The sequence below is a fragment of the Physella acuta genome, unplaced genomic scaffold, assembly GCF_028476545.2.
Source record: "Physella acuta isolate Inbredline_101_S28 unplaced genomic scaffold, ASM2847654v3 ptg000819l, whole genome shotgun sequence".
In the NCBI taxonomy this organism is placed as follows: Eukaryota; Metazoa; Mollusca; class Gastropoda; family Physidae; genus Physella; species Physella acuta.
In genome coordinates, this window is record NW_026732337.1 from 217,187 (window position 1) to 242,278 (window position 25,092).

At 39.3% G+C, this 25,092-nt stretch overlaps 1 protein-coding gene across 1 annotated transcript in view; it reads right to left on the bottom strand.

Moving 5' to 3' along the window:
- LOC131951641 (retinal guanylyl cyclase 2) overlaps positions 1-25,092 on the bottom strand; it is a 92,565-nt gene that overhangs the window by 25,448 nt on the left and 42,025 nt on the right. Inside the window, exon 12 of the mRNA XM_059313983.1 lies at positions 3,918-4,089. Coding sequence (XP_059169966.1) covers positions 3,918-4,089 — 172 coding nt within the window. The remainder of the gene's footprint in view (positions 1-3,917; positions 4,090-25,092) is intronic.

Sequence of the window (25,092 nt, forward strand, 5' to 3'; positions counted from 1 at the left end):
ATTCTCAATTTGGACATGCTTGAGTTTAGTTGTAATTGGGGAAATTCTCGATTTGGACATGCTTGAGTTTACCCAGTTCTAATTGGGGAAATTCTCAATTTGGACATGCTTGAGTTTAGTTGTAATTGGGGAAATTCTCGATTTGGACATGCTTGAGTTTACCCAGTTCTAATTGGGGAAATTCTCAATTTGGACATGCTTGAGTTTACCCAGTTCTAATTGGGGAAATTCTCAATTTGGCAATGTTCGAGTTTGCCCAGTTCTAATTGAGGAAATTCTGAGTAAAATAAATGTGACTCGGCATGGACTATTGCCCTTACAGGTACTTTCTTAACAGTAGTCTCTGAAACAGATAAAGTCTACTTCATCTGATATACCTGGGCATTGTGTTGACAACACTACCCTTTCAAATGCCTGAGGTCACAGGAACAGGTGAACTTTACTTCGCTTGTCCCATTGACCGTCAGGTTCGAAAATGGAACTTTACTTCGCTTGTCCCATTGACCTTCAGGTTTGAAAGTGGAACTTTACTATTACTTTTTTTATTATCTACTACAGAGGCCGTAATACCTTAAATGCACCTGCTTATTTAAAATAATATAATGCTATATATTTAACTCCATTTGGTTTATTATTGCATTAATTGACTGATCGTATGTGTACTCATTTTCTTCTGCATTATTTATGCCACATTGAATTAACAGTTTCATTTTTTTAAAATCCCAAGCACCATCAACATTTCCTATAATTAGCCCATCCGACTAAAAATAAAACCACGTGACATCGGAGTGAAATCTGATTGGCTAAACAGTACCGCATCCACTGTGTTACTAGCCCTTGAGCCGCGTGTGATGGCCCTTTAATGATCCTACTATGACGACCACCTTAATGAGCCGTCGGTTCCAGAAATCCCCGTAACAGGAAGTCCTGGTACTTAACATCCGTCTGCGATTGTCCATCGTTTGGTACTCGCGGCTAAAGAAAAAAAAAATCCCGGGCTTTGAGTCAAAGATTAAAATTGGAATTTTCAAGACAGAAAGTCTCTTAATGAGAGAGAGTTCTACGCGGGTGCCATTATTTGCTGTTATTTTTAGAATTCGTGGTACCACCTAAAAGCTTTGAAACAGCGAACTCTCCAATGTAATGTGATACCGCAATTAAATGTAGAATAAGTAGACTTTTCATTTCCTTGTAGGTTTTGTTTAAGGTTTTGGTTATTGTAAGAAACTGTAGAGGCGTTGGACGGAAGTGAATCAAAAGGTAGTTTCGGGGTTTTCCGTGACATTGTCTGGCATTCATTTAGACTCCTGGACAAAGGCGTAGCGACGCGGGGGGGGGGGGGGGTACGCCGACCCTAGGGCGCCAAAATAAGCTCATTTTAGCTGCTTTTTAAAATTATAAATATAAAAAATATATAGGGGGGGGCGCCAATTTGAAAGTTTGTCCCCGGGCGCCGGGAGGGGTCGCTACGCCTCTGCTCCTGGAAGTCGGGTCAAGGGGAGTCATGAGACACTCCCCCCTCTCCCTTCTACCGATTTTTCTACATAATTATATTCTACAGGTGCTCATCATGTTTGCTTTGTTAAATAACCGAGACTAAGTTTTCCGAAACAAACTTCCCAGCAATAAACTATATTATGATGAGTCGAAAAATGAATATATTTTTAAATTTCAATTTCTCTTGCCCCCAACCCAGTTTTTCTTAAAGTAATTTTACAATAATGCTGCTGTGTGTTACCTTTTGCAGCTTTCCACCCCAAATACCACAGCAATGGTATTTTGGTGCCCTATCCAACACCAAGCTGTCATGATATTTTGGTGCCCTATCCAACACCAAGCTGCCATGATATTTTGGTGCCCTATCAAACACGGAACTGTCATATTTAGTGTCCTATCCACCCCAAACTGAACTTTTATATTTTAGTGCCATATCCACCCCCATAATGTCCTGTTATTTTGGTGCCATATGCCTCCCCCAATTGCCATATTTTGGTGCCCGATGCAACACCCCTCCCCCCCACTGCCATATTTTGGTGGCCTATCTACACCAAACTGCCATGATATTTTGGTGCCCTAACCCCTCCCCCCAACTGCCATGATATTTTATTTGGTGCCCGCCCCCCCCCCCCAAACTGCCATGATATTTTGGTGCCCTAAACCCTTCCCCTCTCAACTACAATGATGTATTGGTGCCCTATCCACACCAAACTGCCATGATGTATTGGTGCCCAGTCCTATCCAGCCCCACAATATTTTGTAACATCATCCACCCCTTTCAGCCACCCTAGCTATAACTATTGGTGTGTATCTGCTGATTTCCCGAGTGTGCTGTAGATTATCCCATAGCAATTCATCGAAATGTGTTCCAGTTTTTACACGAGTTAGGAGAAATCAATTTTAGTCAAGTGCTATTTCTATTTTTAGAATGTGTTTATGTGAAGATGAAAACATCTCACGCTGTTGTTATAAGAATAGACGCGTTCTTTCAGCAAGGGTCTCTTTCTCCTTTTGCGAGACAAACTAGACAATTACACAAGAAGTTTTTATTGTGTTCGTATTGGGCTTGTATTAAATATGCGAAATCTACGTTGTAAGAGAAAAGAGTATAGTACTCGGACTGTCTCTTTAATAGATGGAGTTTTGTTTCCGTCACCTCAACCAATGACAAATTTACGTTAATCTAAGGACTATTCATGGGACGGAGTGGTCATAGCGGTAGAGAGCTGTACTGCTGACCCGTAAGTCACGAGTTCGAATCGGGGTTCAAGTCAGTAGACCCTTCCTGAGTCCACCGAACTCTTTAGGGAACGTAAAGGCGGCTGGGCATTGTGCTGACTACACTATTCTTTCATATGCCAGGGTCACAGAAACAAGTGAACTCTACTTCACTTGCCCTATAGACCGTCATGTTTGAAAGGGAAACTTTACTTACAGCGGCCATTACTTTCTATGACTTGGAACGCATTAGAGCTGAATAAACTCTCACAATCTCACTGCCCTCACCACTCAAAGACTTTTTAACTCGTCAATTCGTTATGTACACCGCTCTAAACACATTTTTACACTAATATGAATCAATGTGTTTTCAGTACTGGAAGGAAAAACATAACTAACACAGGTTAAAAAAATTATTTACATACTCCAAGTCTTAATATTCAGTAATGGGCAGGTAATAATACTAAGTTGAAGACTTGACATTCTTATCATCTATATTTAAAAAAATATTTCAAATGTTTTAGGGGTTAGGAGAAGCAGGGGCGATAAACTACGTTATTATATAAGAAAATATATTTCGAAATAATATAATAATATACGTTTTGTATCAAGATTTTAATATAAAACGGTCACCACATTAAAAAAAATTAATAAGATATAATCTAGCTCACCTATATATAATACTGAACAATGTGAGTGTTTGAACTAGTATTAGAGGAAATGAAGATTGTAATATATTGGTATGCTTGTATAGATGTACATGGTATTAAAGTGTGCCGTGTTACGTAACAGAAGACAAAGCCGGAACTTACTTTCCTCCGGTTAGTTTCCTGAACTGGTCGTAGATGGGAATATATTGGTATGTATCAGAAGACAAAGCCGGAACTTACTTTCCTCCGGTTAGTTTCTTGAACTGGTCGTAGATGGGTATATATTGGTATGTACCACAAGACAAAGCCGGAACTTACTTTCCTCCGGTTAGTTTCTTGAACTGGTCGTAGATGGGTATATATTGGTATGTATAACAAGACAAAGCCGGAACTTACTTTCCTCCGGTTAGTTTCTTGAACTGGTCGTAGATAGGTATATATTGGTATGTATAACAAGACAAAGGCGGAACTTACTTTCCTCCGGTTAGTTTCTTGAACTGGTCGTAGATGGGTATATATTGGTATGTATAACAAGACAAAGGCGGAACTTACTTTCCTCCGGTTAGTTTCTTGAACTGGTCGTAGACCTCGTCGATGTGCGGTCTCATTTCCGGCATTTCCGACCAGCATTGCTTCATGATCTGGATAAACTGGGGAGGGGCGGCCTGGGGCGTCACGCTGGGTCGTATCAGTGGAGGGGGCTTTTTCAGCTTTTTCACGATCTCTGGGAATCAGACAAAAAATATTTGATTAAGTATAAGAAAGTAGCTTTCCCAACGTTTTCACGATCTCCGGGAATCAGAAATGGTAAAACATTTTAGCATGGAGAAGGGGCTTTTAGCGATATCTGGAAATCAGAAATGGCATATGTGTTTTAGTATGGAGAAGGGGCTTTTTCAGCTTTTTCACGATCTCTGGAATACAGATAAATAATATTTGATTAAGTATACGGAAGTAGCTTTTCCAGCTGTTTCACGATCTCTGGAATTCAGACAAATAATATTTGATCAAGTATACGGAAGTAGCTTTTCCAGCTGTTTCGAGATCTCTGGAATTCAGATATGGAATGTGATTGAGAATGAGGAAGGTTTTTTTTTCAGTTTTTTATGATCTCTGGAAGTCAGATATTGAATATTTGTTAGATTATGAGCTAGTGGCTTTTTCAGATTTTTTCGTGATCTCTGGGATTCAGACATGGAATATTTTTTTGAATAAGACGGAAATGTTGTTTTACTTTGTGGATTTTTCGGATATCGGTTCAGACTTGTGACTATATGACGTCGCTGAGTCTATCCAGCTCTGATGGGTACCAAACCTACATTTGGGCTACGTAAATGTGGGGGTGACATAGTGCTGACCACACCATCCGTTCATATACCATGGTCAAGCTATTATATAAATTAGATCAACATTATTTAGCAAATATTCAAGGTGCAAAAACAGTAATTGTGTCGGATTTTGGGCCCCTAAACAGGTGTGATATCAAATAACTTATATTCTCTAGTAAATCTATATACCCGAAAGTTTTAAACATATCTCATATTGCTTATACTATTAAGTACATCTGTATAACATATAGTTTCTTTTACATCCATAAAGCGTATAATTTCTAAAACATCTCAAAATATATAGCGTTCCCTGCATCAATATAACATACTTTCAAATACATTATATAACCTATAGTTTCTATTGATTTTTGTCAACAAAAAATAATTAATTAGGATCAAAATTTAAAGCTAAGACTTTTTTAAAAAATTCCTTGATTATAAATGGGCTTAGATATGAGAGCTTAACTTACCAATTTTCCCCAAAAATTTCTCGCAATTATTAACAAACACAATTAGCCTATATTTTAGTACACTGATTTACATAACGTATTCTTTTTTTAAAAACAAAACGATTATTAAAATTTCACTAAAAACATTTATATTTTATTTTTTCATCAAATTTGATTTCTTTTTATCAACATCTAGCAAAAACTAAAACTAAAAAAAAAGTTTGCTACGATATACAAATAGGATTCCCTTGCCCATCCCTACCCCGCCCCTTCGATTTACATGCATATAACTCAAGTCACAAGAATCGCATCCAACCAAGGAGATAAGAGATCACTGGAGACTTCGATCTGGAAATTTGCAGCGTCAAACAGATGAGGGTATCGATACTTTAATTCTCGGGTGTCCGCGCCACGCCGGGACTCGATTACCCGATAAGAATCGTAGATATTCACACACTAACACTGGCGCAGTTTGTGGAGTTAATGCGATTAGCGAGAATGTATGTCTTAGCGTCACATAAACTTGGTAGAAAGGGTAATTATCGCAATTTCATTAAAGCAAAAGGCTAACGTATATATCAATTTTTTTCAATAAGCCTATGCCCTATAACAAGTTTATTATGACTTTTTTTTTAAATTGTTCCTAACAGGTTTCTAAAGTTTTGCGGATTTTCATCATCACCATTCCTCAGGACCCTCTATTGTAGTCGGTTTGGAGAGATAAGTTGGACATTTTCTCAGGCCGCGTGATGTTCAATATACGACGCATGTATTCATTTAGAAAAGTATAAATATTACTCTTGTGTATTTCTCTTTACGTCTCTGTATAAAAAAGGAGAAAAGATTTCACATTGCTGTTAAGTAGTCCTATCTTTGATACAGTGCTCTAGACGTCAATATTGTACGAAGGGTGTTGAAAGGGTACCTGGTCTTGCTGAATTCTTCATCTGTTTCCCCATCTTTGCTTACAGCACTTTATGTCAAGCTATCAAGGTCCGAAATAGTAGCCCCTGTATCGTAATGAAGAGCTACTGTTTGCACTCGCATCGCCTCTGTTAGCTTCCAACTTTTCTTTAAAACAGTCTTTAGCGCTTGAAACTTTCGCGGAGGGTGGACTTATATTTTCGGGGTTGGGTTAAAATGTATATTCTATATTTCGCTTGGGGAGGGAGGGAAGTGGGCGGTAAACGAGGAAGGGGGGGGGGGGTTACATGAAAGAAACTCTGACTCCATCGAGGGGGATACCCAAAAATCTCTGACCACACTTCAAATATTACAAACAAAAACGCACTCGATGCTCCCGTATTATCACACATTAGATCTGCCCCAATCTGCCCCAATCTGCCACGGAAGGACGAGCAACATGGAGACAGATCTGCCCCAATCTGCCCCGTCATGACGACTGACAAGGAGACAAATCTGCCCGTAATCGACGCGCGCCTGTTAAATTCTAACATTTTCTTATTGATCTCGCGAGATGCATTTGTGCTAGAGACTATCTCTCCGGTTTGTTTGGTCGCTCTGAGCTGAATTGGTGACTGAAAGTGTTGAACAGAGTGGGGTGTGTCTTCGCAAGTAGCCGGCTCAATTAGAAGTCTTCGTAAAACTACTGAATAAACTATTTAAAGGCTGGCATTAGCAGAGTATCATTATATTGTACTGGGTGATTTGTAGCAATGTTTGGTACTTTACTACACTCAAGCCTTACACCAATACATGATTTAAGAGAATGTTTAAGCTTAGGTTTGGATTCAGTGGGGTTTTTTTAACGTTTAGATGGAATAATATCTTCGATTGAGAAAGCTTTAAAAAATGTCAGTTAATTCTTATAAAGTAATTATTTAGTATCAATATTGATTTATTAATAGGATAGTGGTGATACGCATGACTGAATTGTTATATAATTAGTATATTTTCGTTAATGACATGTGGACGATATTTCTTTTAAATCATATTTGTATTAAAGGCTACAACATTTGATTACCTACTTAAGTTTAATTGCAAGATTTGTTTAATTTATTATAAATTTGGGCCATCAAATTTAGGTTCTAATTAGATTTTTTATTGAAATAACAGTAGTACTTCTTCGTTCTTAATTTTAGTGTTGGGAGGGATGCCCTCCAGCACAATTAAGTATACGTGTCAACTGGTTATGCGACATTGAGGCCATTGACTCCGAGTTCAGACTACTTTTCATATTGGATTTGCTCCCATAGCCTTTGTCCAACCAAGAACAAACTACAAAGCAGCAGTTGTATGATTATAGAGTTGTCACTCCTAGACGGTTCGAACTCGATTCTTTTCGGTTCAGCAACCATGAGCTTTACCGACTCGACCACGCCGACACCTAATAGTAGTACAACTACATACAAAAGGTATCAAAAGGTTCTTCAATCACTCACACTCACTATTGCTTAAATTATGTAATAGTTTACAATTCTCTCTTTGTTTTGATCGATTAAAAATCAATCATCTCCAACACTCGTACTTAAACTCCTTTCAACAAGCCAGTCTGTCTTTCTACAGAAACGTTACAAATATATCTCCGGCCCTGCAGGGAATGAGGATGTGACGAACAGCTTAGTGAAAAGATTTGTCGTCGCGAGTAGCCTCGCATTGCTTGATTGCCTTTGATAGAGCCAATCATCACTCTTAGAAGCCACCCGCCCCTGGAGGCTAAGTCTCGTTCAGTTCTCGTCCCTAGAGGCAAAGTCTCGTTATATTCTCGCCCGTGAGACTAGAAATCTGTTTGACGAATTGGCCATTGCAGTTATTTTGTAAGCTTTTGTGATGTGTTTTTTTATTCTTCCATTATCGCGTTACTTCGTCCTTGAATATTGCAATGTTCTTTAAATCATAGAGTTCTGTTTTTGGTGATTACTTTTATTTTGTACAGTTAATAATAATTGCCATTTAAGATATGTTTACATTGAAGCATATATTAATATTATAAGAGATATGTTCTATTAATGTTTTTGTTGGTAGAATTCATTCATTTTATAATCGATTAATAACTTCTGGGCATATACTATATTTTTACTTTCTCGTACACGAAGTATAGAGGAAGTATTGCAATCGTGCAAAAAAATCGAAATCGAGATTTTCACAAATCTTGACGTTTTTTCAACTCCCTGAGTCAGAAAAAAAAATAGTTTTGCAATTTTGTCCGTGTGTCTGCTTTTTTTAGCTTGTATTATTTAAAATTTACGTTTAAAAACCCTATCTTTGTAATAAGTTTTTTAGCTACTTTCTATCTTTTACTTTCTAAATACCCTGCTATTTATGTATATAATATGATCTTTATGAATCTGTATTGATATGAAAGTATTGCTTTGCTTTAAGTTCTAGTCTTATTGTCACACTCAATGGTTCTATGGTGCATGGTTTGAATTAAGATCACGCTTTGAGATAACCGTATAGTGAATAAACAAACGCACAAATGGAAACGCCTTAAAGGCAGGTCTATGCTTAGATGGATTAATTGTGGGGACAGGCATAAGACAGGTTGAAGTACGGATAAGGGAGAAGACAGTGTACGTCTTTGTGGAAAAATGTGGTAATGCAGGCTAAAACCAAATTGAGGCTATAAGTGATATCGTACCCATCTATAAAAAAATCATATCATACCCATCTATGATTTTTTTATTTCAGAGCGGCTATTGATGTGTCGATACACCTGTTTTTAACTGGACTGCAAACCCGTAACTCGAATCCGGGTTCATATCAGTAGACCGTCCCTGAGTCCACCCAACTCTGATGGGTACCTAACTCACGTTAGGGAAAGTAAAGGCGGCTGGGCATAGTGCTGACTACATTATCTCTTCATATGCCGAGGTCACAGAAACAAGTGAACTCTACTTCACTTGCCCATGTTTGAAAGGAAACTTCCCCCCCCCCCTCTCACCCCCCCCCCCCCCTACGACTTATAGGTGAGTAAGGTTTCTCTGTTATTTACAATCACATGACGTGATTGGTTAAACTTCCGATTTTAAACTGGCGGACTACAAGTCAAATGTTCAAACTTCTTTTCTTCTTCTTTGTAATGTTGGAAGGGATTTTTTTCCAACACAATTAAGTATTACGTGTCAACTTGTTATGCGCCATATAGGCCGTTGACTCTGATTTCAGCCTGATTTTCATTTTGGATAGCTTCCTTCATCTTTGACTAACCAAGAATAAATACAAGGCCGGGGTTCAAACTCTGTTTAGCAGAAATGTTCCAACATTTTATAAGACTTTAAAATAATTGCTTATCATCATCATTATTGCCAGCATTTATTGAATTTCTCCTGTCATCATTAGCAGAGTGTTTTCGTTTCCAGTAAGGAGGGGTAGGACGCGTGACCTCTGCGTGACGTAAAGTGCGGGGTTTGTGTCCTACACAGCTCACATGACATCTCTACACTCCACCACACTCCCTCACACACTCCCACACATACTCCCACACACTCCCACACACCCACACACACTCCCCCACACACCTACACACACCCATGCTCTCCTAAAAGACGTCCCAAAGCTCATCAAACGAATAGCCAATAGCCGCAAAGAGTGCACTTTTGTTTCTAGAAGAAAATAACCTTTGTGTTATTTCCCTTGTGTCCCCACGTGATAGGACTCGGTGTTCTCCGAGTTCAAATCACAGAACAATCATATCAAGTTCAAGGGCGGCTATTTAATTGTGTGGTAAAGTGAAAAAATCCGTATCTTTTGTTAGAAATAGAATACTAAAGTACGGGAGCCGGACGTTTTCCCGAAAGACACTTGCCCGAATGCCGTTTGCCCGAAGGCCGATTTCCCGAATGGACACTTGCCCGAATGCGACAAATGCCCGAATGGACACTTGCCCGAATGCGACAAACGCCCGAATGGACACTTGCCCGAATGCGACAAATGCCCGAATGGACACTTGCCCGAATGCGACAAATGCCCGAATGGACACTTGCCCGAATGCGACAAATGCCCGAATGGACACTTGCCCGAATGCGACAAATGCCCGAATGCCACTTGCCCGAAGGCCGTTTGCCCGAAAAATGTAAATATTAGATAATAAATAATATTTCCAAATACACATTCTTTAATCAATTTAAGTTTGAAATTTTGATTATTAACACAATTCTAAGCATAAAACAAAGCTGTTTATATTTTTAAATTTAGCTTTTATTTTTTTTTTTCAAAACTGAGAAAGTACAGTAAGAAAAACTTTATTCTTTAATAAATGTAAGGTGTTGTTGGCGGCGGTGTTCTAACATTCTTTTGATAAATGTTTTGAACACCTTGTTTAGCCGACGTGTTGCGGTGGTTATATAGCTTTTCTGACACGGCGTAGGCGGCGCGGCGTCCCGCAACATTGAACAGAGGCCTCGTTTGTCTGTTTATCTTCTTATTCTTAACTTGCCTGGTGATCATTTAACAAAAGAATGAGGTGAGGTCTCGGTGGCAAATTTAAAAACTAAACGTAGTCAAATATGTTTGATCTCCATTTAATGCACCTTGTTAAGACAATGTGTTGAAGCGATTACTTAATAAAGAAAGCAAAATTCATTTTAAAATCCGGAGATGAATAAAAATTGTATTTTTGTCTAATTTCTTATATGGAAGAGAAAGTATGTTTCTACACTTTTTAAATATCAAATACAAATTAATTTAAAATGTCTGCGTGGTAATATATAATATTATTTTTTCACTTTCTTTTTGCGTAGATGTGTTTTTTTTACCAACATTTTAAATTTAAATTAATTAAGAATGATTATTTAGTAATATATAATGTTAACATTTTTCGGGCAAACGGCCTTCGGGCAAGTGGCATTCGGGCATTTGTCGCATTCGGGCAAGTGTCCATTCGGGCATTTGTCCCATTCGGGCAAGTGTCCATTCGGGCATTTGTCGCATTCGGGCAAGTGTCCATTCGGGCATTTGTCGCATTCGGGCAAGTGTCCATTCGGGCGTTTGTCGCATTCGGGCAAGTGTCCATTCGGGCATTTGTCGCATTCGGGCAAGTGTCCATTCGGGAAATCGGCCTTCGGGCAAACGGCATTCGGGCAAGTGTCTTTCGGGAATTTGTCGTAGACCCCTAAAGTACACATACGACAATATGTTATTGTAAAGATGAAGGACCTAACATATATAACATTATGTGAAATAAAACGTATTTTTTATATACTCTGAATCTATTCCTAAATATATTATATATATATATATATATATATATATATAAATATATAAATATATATATATATATATATATATATATATATATATATATAAAATGTATAAATATATATATATATATATGTATATATGTATATATATGTATATATATATATATACATATATATATATTTAATAAATTGGTCAGTCATCGGGTTCATGTCACATTGATGTGGGCATTGAACCTCAATTCGGACAAAATTCCTGTTTTTGTTTATTCCAATCTTCTGGTAAAATACCCCAGTTCTTCCCCACGTGATCCCCGTGTCATCAAGTCCCCAGCCGACTGAAAGAAATGTTTGTTGTAGATATTTGTCGTCTGCTTGAAATAAAACTTTCCATTTGTTCCGTCTGCCCAGACAAGAATGGAAGTTTAATTTTAGACTGCTAGAGAAAAAGGGAGGGACCAAAGGGGAATCACTCACAGAAACAGATTTGTGTTTTAAATCAAAGTTTAAGCTTTGGATTTCTTTAAGTATATCCCTTTGCTTCTTGAATGACGTAGGCGATGAATAGAATATTTTTTTAAATGTTTTGCAATACTTTTGTGTTCTATAGAAGATTAAAAGCTTGCTAGCGACCCTTAAGGCAGGTAAAGCGAGCGACCGATCGACCGACCAATGTTAAGTTGGCGATGTAACAAATACAAACTTGATTTTTCTTCGTTATGAGATTGCCTCCAACTTAATTAAGTATTACATGTCAACTTGTTATGCGCCACTTAGGCCGTTGACTCAGATTTCAGCCTGCTTTTTTCTGGATTAGCTGCCATAGCCATTGTCCATCCAAGAACAAACGTGGTTCTAGTAAAATATGTTTCAAATACCAAAATAATTTTTAACACCTAATTATGTGCACTGGCGTGCTTTGAAGTGTTACCTTTGTTTGGGAACTATAAATGGGGTTAGGGTGGGTAAACATATTTTATTTTACGATCTGTTCAGGGACGGTGTGGCCGAGCGGTAGAGCGCTAGACTGCTAACCCGAGTATGTAAAAAGTCTCTTAGTCCACAAAGAACTGATGGGTCACTGACGCACGTTAGGGAGACAAAGGCGCCTGGGCATATTGTTAACCACACTATTCCCTCGTATGCTGTCATTAAAAACAGATCAAATCTACTTCATCTGCCCCGTGTGCCTTGGGTGCAAACGTGGAAAGAAGATGACACAATGTCTCCATGATTTCGTAACATAAGCACCGCGTGACCGCTCCGTAGTCCAGCTCAAATCTTATAAGAAAATATTTCTATTTATTGTTACATATGAAACGGATTAGTTTAGGGTTTATAATTATAGTAAGGCTTACATATTTATATGTGTTTTTATATAAGGTTATATGTCATGGATGAATGACAAAAAAGATTAGACTGGGCTTTTAGTTTCAGAACTATACTGTGCAGCAGACGACCGAGAAGGATGGCAGAGGATTATAAAATAATCAGCTGTTGTGCCCCAAAAGCCCAAATAGAGGTTAAGGGGATTAAGGGACGACCGATAAATTGATTAATATAAGATTATAATTAAAAGATAAGGAGATATTTTTTTTTATAATCTCAAGCATTAACTGCTGACGTTGCTTTAATACTGAGGTGAGCAGGTTCATAGCGTCTATATATAGCTGACCTAAATTTTGTTTGTGACGTCTCCATCAAAGGGACGTGACCCGTCGCGTCGTCCTCGCACGAGCGCATCTCTCATCCTAAGATGCCAATTTCAGCTCCATTAAGGGGCGACAACTGACGCTAAGACAATGTGGCGACCCTGCAGGGGATGGACCGCAGACTTACTTCCCCTGGGTAAGTGAACGATGAGTGACAAGTACTCAAACCGCCCAGACCCGTTCCCCCACACCCCAACATTTCCTGCCCCAACCACACACACTTCTCTCAGGCCCCCTACACCCACACATTTACTGCCCCACCCCCACCCACGTCCCCGTTCCCCCACACCCCAATACATACTGCCCCCGACACTTCCCCATCCCCCCCCCCCCCCACAGTTCTCGTTTTCCCCAACTCCACACATTTTTCCGTTGCCCCACCTCTAAACTCTTCTCCTTTCCCCCTCCACACACTTCCGTTCCCCACACCGCCACACTTACCGCCCCACCCCACACTCGTCTCCGTACCCCACCCCACCACACACTTCCGTTCCCCACACCCCCCCCCCCCCCCCCCACACTTACTGCCCCACCCCAACACGCTTCCCCGTTCCCCTCACTTACGGCCCCCACCCCCACACACTTCCCCACACCACCACTCTTACCGCCCCACCCCACACTCTTCTCCGTCCCCCCACCCCACCACACACTTCCGTTCCCCTCACCCCCACACTTACTGCCCCACCCCAACACGCTTCCCCGTTCCCCACACTTACGGCCCCCACCCCCACACACTTCCCCACACCACCACTCTTACCGCCCCACCCCAACACTCTTCTACGTTCCCCCACCCCACCACACTTACGGCCCCCACCCCCACACACTTCCCCACACCCCACACTTACGGCCCCCTCCACACACACACTTCAGCGTTCCCCACACGCACGTCCCCACCCCCTCCCCACGCCACACAAACACCTCTGCGTTCCCCCAACCCTAATACACTTTCCCATACCCTCACACTTACTGCCCCGACCCCCACACATCCATGACATTTTTTTCCAGATGGATTGCATTATCAGACAAGTAAGTGAGCATAGTAATAATATCTTTAAAATATCAACCCACACTACAAGACTTAAGCTGGGCTTTGTCTTAAACTAAATCGTGACTGATCTCCCCTAAACTTTCTCGAATATTCTTATATAACACAACGGGGGATGGCAACTCGGGATATAGACATGATTTTTAATCCATTTTTAATTACTTAAACGTTTAAAAATAGAATAGAATCTCGTACAAAAAGAATTGCGCACCAAGTGAACGCCAAAAACAATCTGTGTATAATAGTGCGGAATATTATTAGTACTTTATAACTTCACATGCGTTTTTTTGAGAAATCGGAAATAGCGAAAATTACTACTTCCGTTCATCGGATATTATTCATAATTTAACAGAATGCAGAGAATTAGATCTTTTACCTACATGTGAATTTTCATTTATCTATCTGAAACAGTATTCAGGTTATAGGTTTTGTAAATTGAAAGTAGAAAAAGTTCCATTTCCGGTTAACGGAAATGGCTGAAAAAATGAAACACAACTATAAATTTGAAATCATACTTATTTTTTAAATTTCTTCAACCTAGCTGTAACAGTACTCAAATTATAGGTTTTGTAAATCGTGTTCATAAATAGACATACATTCACACACAGACATACGGACAAAATTGCAAAACCATGTTTTTCAGACTCGGGGAGTTGTAAAGATTTTTTTTTTGCACGATTACAAGACTTTCTCTATACTTCGTATATACGAGAAAATAAAAAAGGACGCTTATTTGTCTACAAAACTGCCCAATAATGATTTTTATAATACAATCTTCTACGAAACCGCTGCCTCTACTTAATTATTAACTAACACCACTTGTTAATGTCCCCCACTCACTAATGTCCACACCAGCCCTATCCCTATCACCAAACTCTACCAAACCCCTAAGGCCCAAGCATTCTAATATTACAACACCAACATAGTCTAACACCCTTTGTCTCAATTACCGGGCACTATCAGAAAAGATTGGCTAAAATAGGTCCACGTTCTGTGTGATAAGAATTCAAGATTGACGATTATGGATCGTGTCAATGTAAGGTTACGTATCGTGATAGACAATTACGATTTCAGGTATCGAATATAGAGAAACATTCTTGTTTACTGTTAAACAAAAAAAAATGTCTTTCTGATCAGCTTTAAAATAATCTCGTTAGAAACAGGTAAGCGGATTAAATATTCAAGAGAAAAATAAGAGGAATAGAAAGGCATTACCCACCTTGTCAAATCGATAGCATTAAATACAATACATAAAATACAGTAAATGAAAAACTTGTAGGGTTCTTGTTCATAGCTAGTTTTTAAAAGCGAGTTTTTTTAATAAGCTTGTATTTAATTCGCAAAATATGTTTCGTTGTGAATTGTGGTAAACATTGTAACTCAATTTTAACCCACTTTGAATGCAGCGATTTTATTTCCAAAATTGTTTGAAACTTTTTGCTTTGATGACAACGCAAGGATATCTAATCTTCAAATCAATTATCATTAATAATTGAAATATTTTTTTTTAGTACCAAATCTCAAGCGAGTACTACATCTATATACAGTATCGATCTCTTGTAGTATGTAGTTACTCTTTCGAATCTAACGGTTCATAGAGCAGATGAAGTAGAGTTCATGTTTTAATGACCTTGCTATATGTAGGGAGAGTGGGGTTAACTCAAGTGTTTCTCTCAGACACCTCTTCCGGGAGGTAGTGCCACGCCCACATCGAAATACATCAACCGCCCCCCTTGAACGAAATAGAATTTATATAGAAAATATATAGGCCTATACTTTTATCAGTCCGCCCCTTTCGGCCCACTACCCGAAAGTTTCAAGTACGGGAGCGGGGGGGGGGGGGGGGAGCGGTAGTCATGAATTAGTTATGTACGCCCGGCTATAAATTTACAGTCAGTCGGTTCCTCCTTGTTCCACTAAACATAGCATCAACCTGTCAAGCCATTCATTATGTTCCCACCCGCGTCATCAACACCCAACCGTTCATTATCGGATAGCATTGACGTCGACATTTAGACGTTCATCAACAGAGAGGTGACACCGCGTCTAGTTGATAAATCTAGACCTGACTCATCAGAGGCGTAGCGACCCCTCCCGGCGCCCCGGGCGAACTTTCAGTTTGGCGCCCCCATATATATATATATATATATATATATATATATATATATATATATATATATATATATATATATATATATATATATATATATATATATATATATATATATATATATATAATGCATTGTCAAAAAAATTCAATCAGGATCTATAGCTGAATATGATGTATATTTTACTGTATGGCTCGGAACAAGGTTAAAAACATTGGAGAATGAAAAGATGGTGGTTAGGACACAATATGAGGAAGATAAAAAAATAACATCACTATGCAGGTGCTTGTGTGAAGTCCATGGGGAAAGAGGAAGAGAAAAAGACTAAATAAGTTCTGAAGGAAATCGTTTGAAATAGAGAAGGGGAGGAGGCTGTATTATAATATTAGGGTTCAATCTTCATAAAAATCAAGTGAGTTGACGAAGTGTTGCCTACGCCCAGTGGCGTAGCGAGGTCGGGTGTCACCCGGTGCGGCACTTAATGGTGTCACCCCCCCAGAGGCGTAGCGATCCTTCCCGTGGACAAACTTTCAATTTTCGATTTGCACCCCCCCCCCCCCTCTCCTCAAACTTTTAATTTGCACCTCTTAAAACATTATTTTAACACTCGACTTAATCACTTAATTAGGTCGAATTATCATTTTTCTTTACATATTTTGCTATTATTTACCTTGGTGTCACCCCCCTAAATGGTGTCACACTGTGCGGTCCGCACCCCCACCCCCCCCCCCTCGCTACGCCCCTGCCTACGCCTATGTTCCTTGGGAAGCCGAAACGAATAAAAAGAAGAAAATGAAAAGAGCTTAGAATAGTGGGTTCCATCCTACCCGAGAGGTTCGGTAATTTAGTCTCAGGGCTTCCACGGAGGTCAAGACACACATCCGACTCATTGGATTCACGATCGGATTTTGTCAGGGTGGACGATACAAGAAGGGTTCGGTGATTGCGCATATGAAACTGGTGGGGTTCGGTACTCCAAAAAGTTAAGAACCACTGTTTTAGAGTATAGTTTGTAGAAGGTGCAAGCCTTACTTTGTCTACTTTTGGTCATGTCTTTAGAACAATTCGATAATAGTATATTACAGTTATAAATGAACAGTTAGGTTGAACAAAGTGTTATGACAAATGCAATAAAAAATTATCTATCCAGTACAATATACTAATTTTCTACTCTCTTAAAAAATTTTGCAAAGAGTGTCGCCTTCCACCCACCCGCTCCGACAGTCTGCCATTTTACTGATCGGATAGCGATGCAAGAATCTGTTATATTTATTTCTCTTTAATTCAGTGATCCAGGCAAGATGTTAATGAATCAAGTAAAAGTATCTGATCTCTCACGATGAAGATGAGAGAATCGTAAGAATCTTACAAATAACTAGTCGCGTTATTAAACTGGGTAGTGAAATCGTACGTTAAGTGTTAATACAATTGATTTTTTTTCTAAGTGTTAAAAGAGTTATCTAGTAACCGATTATTGTTGGTGAGACGATCCATGAGACGATCCTGGCTACGCCACTGTTTGAGTGATATTGGTTATTTATTCCTTAATCCGGTGTGAATTTTTTGCGATTTTAGTCTCCGAAAAAGCGCCCCCCCCCCCCCAATCTTGGAAAGCGGTTTCGTTTCTCCAGTCACTTTTTCTTAAGGGTATAAGTTTTACAGTTACATATTCAAGGTAGAAAACAGTTATATCAGTATGCAAAGGCTCTCAGCCGTTAAATTTCTTTACTTTGACTGTTTATAATTCATAGCTGCAGCTTAAAATGAGCTTTTAATATTTTTTCTACCCCTTTTGGCGCCCCCTAGGGTCGGCGCCCGGGGCGGCCGCCCTCCCCGCCCTCCCCTAGCTACGCCTCTGCTGACTCTTTCATAATGACAAGGGTTCTCAAAAGGATGACTTACTCCACGCCACTTGTGTATCAAGTTATATTTAAACCGGCTCGAGCTCAAAGCTCTATAATACTACCTCACCCACCTCCGTGTTCCATAACACTACCTCACCTACCTCCGTGTTCCATAACACTACTTTACCTACCTCCGGGTTCCATAACACTACTTCACCTACCTCCAGGTTTCATAACACTACTTCACCTACCTCAGGATTCCATAACACTACCTCACCCACCTCCAGATTTTGTTTTATTCCATAGAACAGTACAATTTATATGATCATACTCGTGTACCTTATGTCCAAAATTTTCGCATTGAAGTTTTTGTACACTATTTACTGTTAAGAGAATATTTTTAAACGAGCATAGATTGAAGTCACTAGCCGGCGTGGGAGAGCGGTAGAACACTAGACATCTAACTTAAAAATCTCGAGTTCGATTCCAGGGCTCGAGGCTGTAGAAAGTGCCTAAATCCACCCAGCTCTGATGGCTACCTGACTTAAGTTAGGAAAACAAAGGCGGCTGTGCATAGTGCTGACCACACTATCCCTTCATACGCCGAGGTCATTGAAACAGAAGAACTATCTGTCACATGTGCCTTGAGCACGAACGGGAAATGATACATTGCATTGGTCAAGTGTATCTGCTCATAAACGATAAGACATCAAAAGTAAGGCTCTCTTGTCAATGATAGATTTATACATTTAAGTCAAGGGTAGCTGATAATAATCGCGTATACACAGAATCAAGACTCTCTGCATTGAAGTCAATGATAGAGTTAAATGGTAGGACATTAAAGCCTCAGTTGCTTACTAACAACACCCTATACATTTTTCCATATCTCCCTACTCTAGTACGTTCGGGCACTAAAGTCAAATCCAGCGGCTCATATTCCCGCCTAACAAATCTGACGTCCGCTACAACGGTCAGCCTCCGATGCCAGGCTTGGGTCTGGAAATGACGTCATTGTCAGAGCATCTTGTGGCACCCGCTTAATTAACCGGTCCGTTGTTCGGTCGCTCGCTGACCGGGACGACGGTCTAACGCAGCCGACCATTAGGGGGAGATAATGTGAGCGGCTTTGTCGTGTAAGGGGAGTCATTTGTGTCGTGCCCCTGTTCAGGGCCGATCAGCTGGTGACGTCAGACTAGGGTAATGAGACGGTTGCGTCATCGTTACTCAGACACTTCGCCCCGTGGGTGGGAGGACAGCCCGTGTATGAGTAGCCCAGGGTGACACCATTTTGTTGTCACTGTGAGGCATAGACTTCATGCAACAAACCTTTTGTCTCAATGAATATCCTTTTTAAGGTACTGGAATGCAGCAGTTTCGAAGTAAATCACTACAACCGTTTTCAGTGGTGTAACCTTTCTCATACTTTCTATATTAGTTTTATTTTTTCCATGTTTGAGGAGTTCACTTGCTAAAACGTCCATGTCAAATTTTATTTGAATGAGTTTTTCCTCATGCATTTCTTCATTAAAGTTAGACAGAATTGTATTCATAGGAAGTTCCAAAACCCTAGGATTACCGTGATAATCTTAATATACTGTTTACTTTTGCTTAACATCAATAAGATTAAGGGTGTTAAATTGAACCTCTTATGTCTTAAGGCAGCATTATGTTAACAAATATTGACTCCAGGTATTCTTTTGTTAAAAAATACAAATCGTAATTTATATAACCACCGCTAAACTCATATTTTTCCGCTCTTTGAACAAATTCATTATAAAGATATTACAAAATGTGTATTGACTGGGTAATGAGTAAACAAAATGCTACACGCAACATAGTTTGTTTTACAATTTAGTGTCATAACTCAGCGCGTAGGAGGGAGTGGTCGGGCAGTTAAGCGTACGACTGCTAATCCATTGGTCTCGAGTTCAAACCCCGGGTTAGGATCAGTAGAACGTGCCTGATTCAACCCAGCGCTAGTGGGTATATGCGTCACGTTAGGGAAAGTAAAGGTTGTTGGTCATAATACTGACCACACTTCTTTTTCAACGCCGAGGTCACAGAAGCAGGTGAAATCTACTTCACCTATCCTAGCGACGACCAAGTTAGATAAAGTGCTTTAACATAATATTTTAAATCATATGAATACGTTTCTGTTTTGTTTTCACCCAAGAAGAATGAGCGCATTACACAATTTAATATGAACGTGTGGTTTAAATCAGTGCGTTGTTCTGTCTACCAACATTTCATAACGCTAGTCAACCAGGCATTGATAGAAAGCGTTCTGTAATAATTTGTAAACAGTTCACACAAAAAAAACGAAAACTGAACTCCAGACTTCAGCAACTCCTGAAAGAAACCCCACAAAAGACATTGCCCACTAATCAATTGTGAAATATTTCAATGCTTTGTCTTTTGTTTCTAGTTCCTTCAACAAACAAAATCGATCATTGTTTATTCGTTTACATTCACAAAATGATGTATCTGATCTAGAAAATATAAGAACGTGAGGCAAGTTATATCACTTTGGTTCTGGGTTTTTAAACTAATGATTTGGACTCGATGACTTTTAGGGTATTCTATGTAACTGTGTTGTTCTGGTTTAAACGAAGGACATTTGAGACTTCACTGGGGGCCTCGTGAACTTCTATGACTTCTGTTCGACCGTACTTTACGTGGGTGTTTACAAGAAAATAAAAACTAATTTATCGTTAGAAATGTTTAGACTTGAATAGATCACTGGACTGTAGACAATTTATTTAGACTTACGTAACAAAGTGAAAGAAATGAATTATATCACAGTTCACCTAAACTTGTATTTTGACAGAAGTGATTTTTTTTAAAGAAATGGATTGGAGATGTTAAAAAACGAGACAAATCATAACTTAAGACAGGAAAGACACGAGTATCGTCTGTGTCTCACCCCCCAACACCCCCTCCATCTCTCTCACAACAACAAAACTTACACACACCCACAAATACACCGTTTCACATACACATCATTCTTATTCTCCTTGTACACACGGTAGTTTTACAAACATTATAAATAGACGGCGTTTTCGATTCGTCACAGATTCTGTCTTTAATTTGTCAGTTTCAAAAAAGTTTTTTCTATTCTTGCATCTATAGAAACATATTCTTTAGAACGGGGTTTTATACTATACTTGATTTCCTAAGAAAGAAACGAATACTAATAAAACTGAAAAAAAAACGGGGAAAAGACATTTATTTGTTTTATCTAAGAAGAATGAAGAAAGTAAGAAATGGAATGAACTTATTTTTTTTTGTCTGTCGCAAGACCGTAGGTCACAACATCTACATAACCAGGAATGGACTGGCCTGCCGGTCTACAGGGAATAATCCCGGTGGGCCCCCAGGGATAATCCCGGTGGGCCCCCAGGGATAATCCCGGTGGGCCCCCATGAGAAATCCCGATGAGCGTTCCTTTATCTTTATACGAGGCGTAAAATTCAGGTATGATGCAGAAAAAATACACCATGAAAATTTCAATCTAAGATTGGGGGGCCCTTTTTAAAATTTGATAAACACAGATAGTCCACTCCTGCTTACAACTAGCTCTTTCAATAATACCACAGGCCATCTGTTTTGATTGTCGCGATCTCAGGACCAACTGTACTGTTTAATGATACATGTACGTTGATAAAGATGGACTGTTTCTTTAATTTTCTACATCAGAAACACACATTGTCAGGGTCCGACCTTTGACCTTTGTGAGTGAATACCTCAGCATCAGCAGGAATATGTGGACCCCACTCACGGGGAGAGAACTGGGAAAAGGCGTGGTTATTTTTACCGGCTGAGCTATTTTTATCTTAATCCGATTGGGAAAAGGCGGGGGTGGGCCAATAAAAGGACGGTAATGAAAAGGCCGAGAAATCGTGAATGGTTATCTATGCAAAACACGCTAGATGATCCTGTGAACTATAGGTCTCAGAGTTGGCAATTATACACGCACACACACATATATTATATATATATATATATATATATATATATATATATATATATATCTTCTATATATTTCTTTGGACATTTGCACTGAGTAATAAACACCTTCTGATAAGATCAACTATAGTAAACTCGAAAACTCGACACGATCAAACTTAACCACAGACAATAACTTAAGTTCTTAGTTTACATTCGTTTCCTGACTCAACAGAATAGCCCAGAACCCCCTGGTATATCGCGACCTAACGCTTTAAACTACGTAGGTCACAAAACTAACATCAACCATCAAAGTACCGACAGGCCAATCATGTGTAACTTAATTAACTCTCCTACATTTTCTTTTCATTACCCTAAATTGTCCTTACGTGATCGTCATTTCTCACACTGCAACCACGTATTTGCATTAATTTCCTGCACAATGCATTATTTCAACGTCCTCACCCGCCTACATAAAATGAACGACAACTCTTTTATCCTACCATGATCAACGACCTGCACTTTAGCGCGTCCTTCTTTTTTGAAATATCCCTGTTCAAATTTAAATCTCGTTACCTGAATGCGCAGGACAGATTCAATTTGTAATTGTGTTCATTTAATTATTTTTTACGACATGCAATTCATGAAGTTAATCGTTAAAAAAATAATTGTTACATTTTATTTTCTGTACTTAGCTCGGCGTATTTGCGGTTAAATTCATTCATTTTTTTTTTTTTTTGCATTACGTGTAAGCTTCTAAAGTCCTTTTCATTTTGTTAACGATTGTTTGAATGGTGTTGTCTGTGTAAAAGTTCTATAAGCCTCGATGTACCGTAGAGTACAATTAGTCCACCCTTTGTGAATACCATCTTAATTATACAATTTGTATATTGAAATAATATAAGTCCTAGGACTGTAATGTTGCCAGGCAACCAAAGTATGGACAAATCTTGCCTTGACATTTAATGAGAAAGTAAAGTTGCCAGGATTTTTTAACATTCTATAACCAAAGTGTGGACAACAACTTGAGTGGGCGAAAATAAAAATAAAAATGCTGCCAGCATTCTTTTAACATTCCATAGCTAAACCTTATATCTGTCAGGGGACAAAAGGTAAAATATAAATAAAATGCGTTGTCAGTATTTGTGTAAATCCTGGAACAATAGTAATACAACATCTTTCCTAGACAGAAATGTAAACATAAAGTTGCCAGTATTTTTTAACATTCCATAACCAAATACTGGGCAGTATCGGGAACAGACATTGAAAAATTAAAATAACATGCGCTACCACATTGTGTAACATTCTATAGGGCTGGTAAGTAGGTCAATTAACAGTTATATGGCTCAAGCAGATTTTATTGAGCCGTAGAACTGGTTGTTGACCTACTTACCAGCCCTATAGCCAAAGTCTGGGCGCCATCTTGCCAGGACAGAAATGTAAAAATAAAGTTGCCAGGATTTTTTAACATTCTATAACCAAAGTCTGGGCTTGATCGGGAACATTGTAAATTTAAAATGCGCTACTAGCATTGTGTAACATTCTATAACCCAAGTCTTGGCATGATCGGGAACATGCTTGTAAATTTAAAATGCGCTACTAGCATTGTCTAATATTCTATAACCAAAGTCTGGGCATGATCGGGAACATGCTTGTAAATTTAAAATGCGCTACTCGCATTGTCTAACATTCTATAACCAAAGCCTGTGCGCCATCCAGAGTTTCTTTCAGGTATCCCCGAACGAGATGGATTTTATATAGTAAACATACACTTTTACTAGTATCCGCCGCCCCCCCCCCCCCCGAAAATGTTGACCGCCCCCCACCCCAGAAAATTTCAAGTGCCCCCCCCCCCCCCCCGGAGAAAAAAGTCTGGAAGAAACACTGGCGCCATCTTGCCAGGGCAGTTATGTAAAAAAAATACAAAATGTCCCTGGCAGGTGACGGCACTGACCCAACCTGGCAATGTGGACATCAGACACTGCATCTGACATTAACGCAACCCGATTGGCTAAAAGCTGGGAGTGGGTACGGAAAGGGGGGGGGTCGGGCAATTTTTCTCTCATCCTGTGTTAGCAGCAGAGATTTTCTCCCGCTGACGGGGATATGGAAATTGCTCAGCAAAATGAAAAATTGCACAAATTTTGTGTAGGAAGGTTTTGGGGTGAGAGAGACTGTGTACTTGTGATATTAGAGTTAGACCGGTATTTTGGGAGGTATTTTTGGAGGGAGAAAAAGATAAAATAGTGTATAACGAGTTGGTTTCTGTTTGTTTTCTTAAATCTAGTCTAGTGCTGTACATTATTATAAAATTTTAGACTGAGTATAAAAGTACAGACAAGTAGGAAGCTGAACTTTTGTCAAGCTTATTTGGACATTGTCCGATGCTGAAATGTTTAGTGCGTGTCATTTTCAGAATATAATCTAATATGCTTAGGTTCAGCAGTGTTGTGATGGTTCAATTACTGTTTTTTTTTTAAAACACAACTTGACTCTGTCTCCTTGTTACCCTTATTCGTCTTATATCTTGAACAATCTCTCTATCCGAAATTCGGTGAATATTGAGTAAATCAGAAGCTTCGTAAGATCGCGAATACTAAAGAGTGTACATTGTATTCAAAAGTATGTACATACCACACTAGGCGTCTGTGCACTATATGTACACAGCGCACTAGTTGTAATATGTAAGATACACTGTAATTAACAGGAATTCTCTAGGCTACGCTATAGACAAACTAGACAAATATACAGCTTTCTGATACATCAATAGATTTAAAATCGTAAACCCTTTCAATGTTAGGGACCTTTCGTTAAACAACACGCGTCGATGTTATAGACCCTACGATACATAACAAAAGTTTTTATTTTCGACCTTTCAATACACAACTCATGTCGATGTTACTTTACTATATTTGACTCATCAATCTCAGTGGCGTAGCGAGGTCGGGTGTCACCCGGTGCGGCACTTAATGGTGTCACCCCCCCCAGAGGCGTAGCGACCCTTCCCCGGGGACACACTTTCAAATTTTTGATTTGCACCCCTCCTCAAACTTTCGATTTGCACCCCCCCCCCCCCATCAAGTTTTCGATTTGCACCCCCCTTCAAACTTTCAATTTGCACCCCCCCTCAAGTTTTTC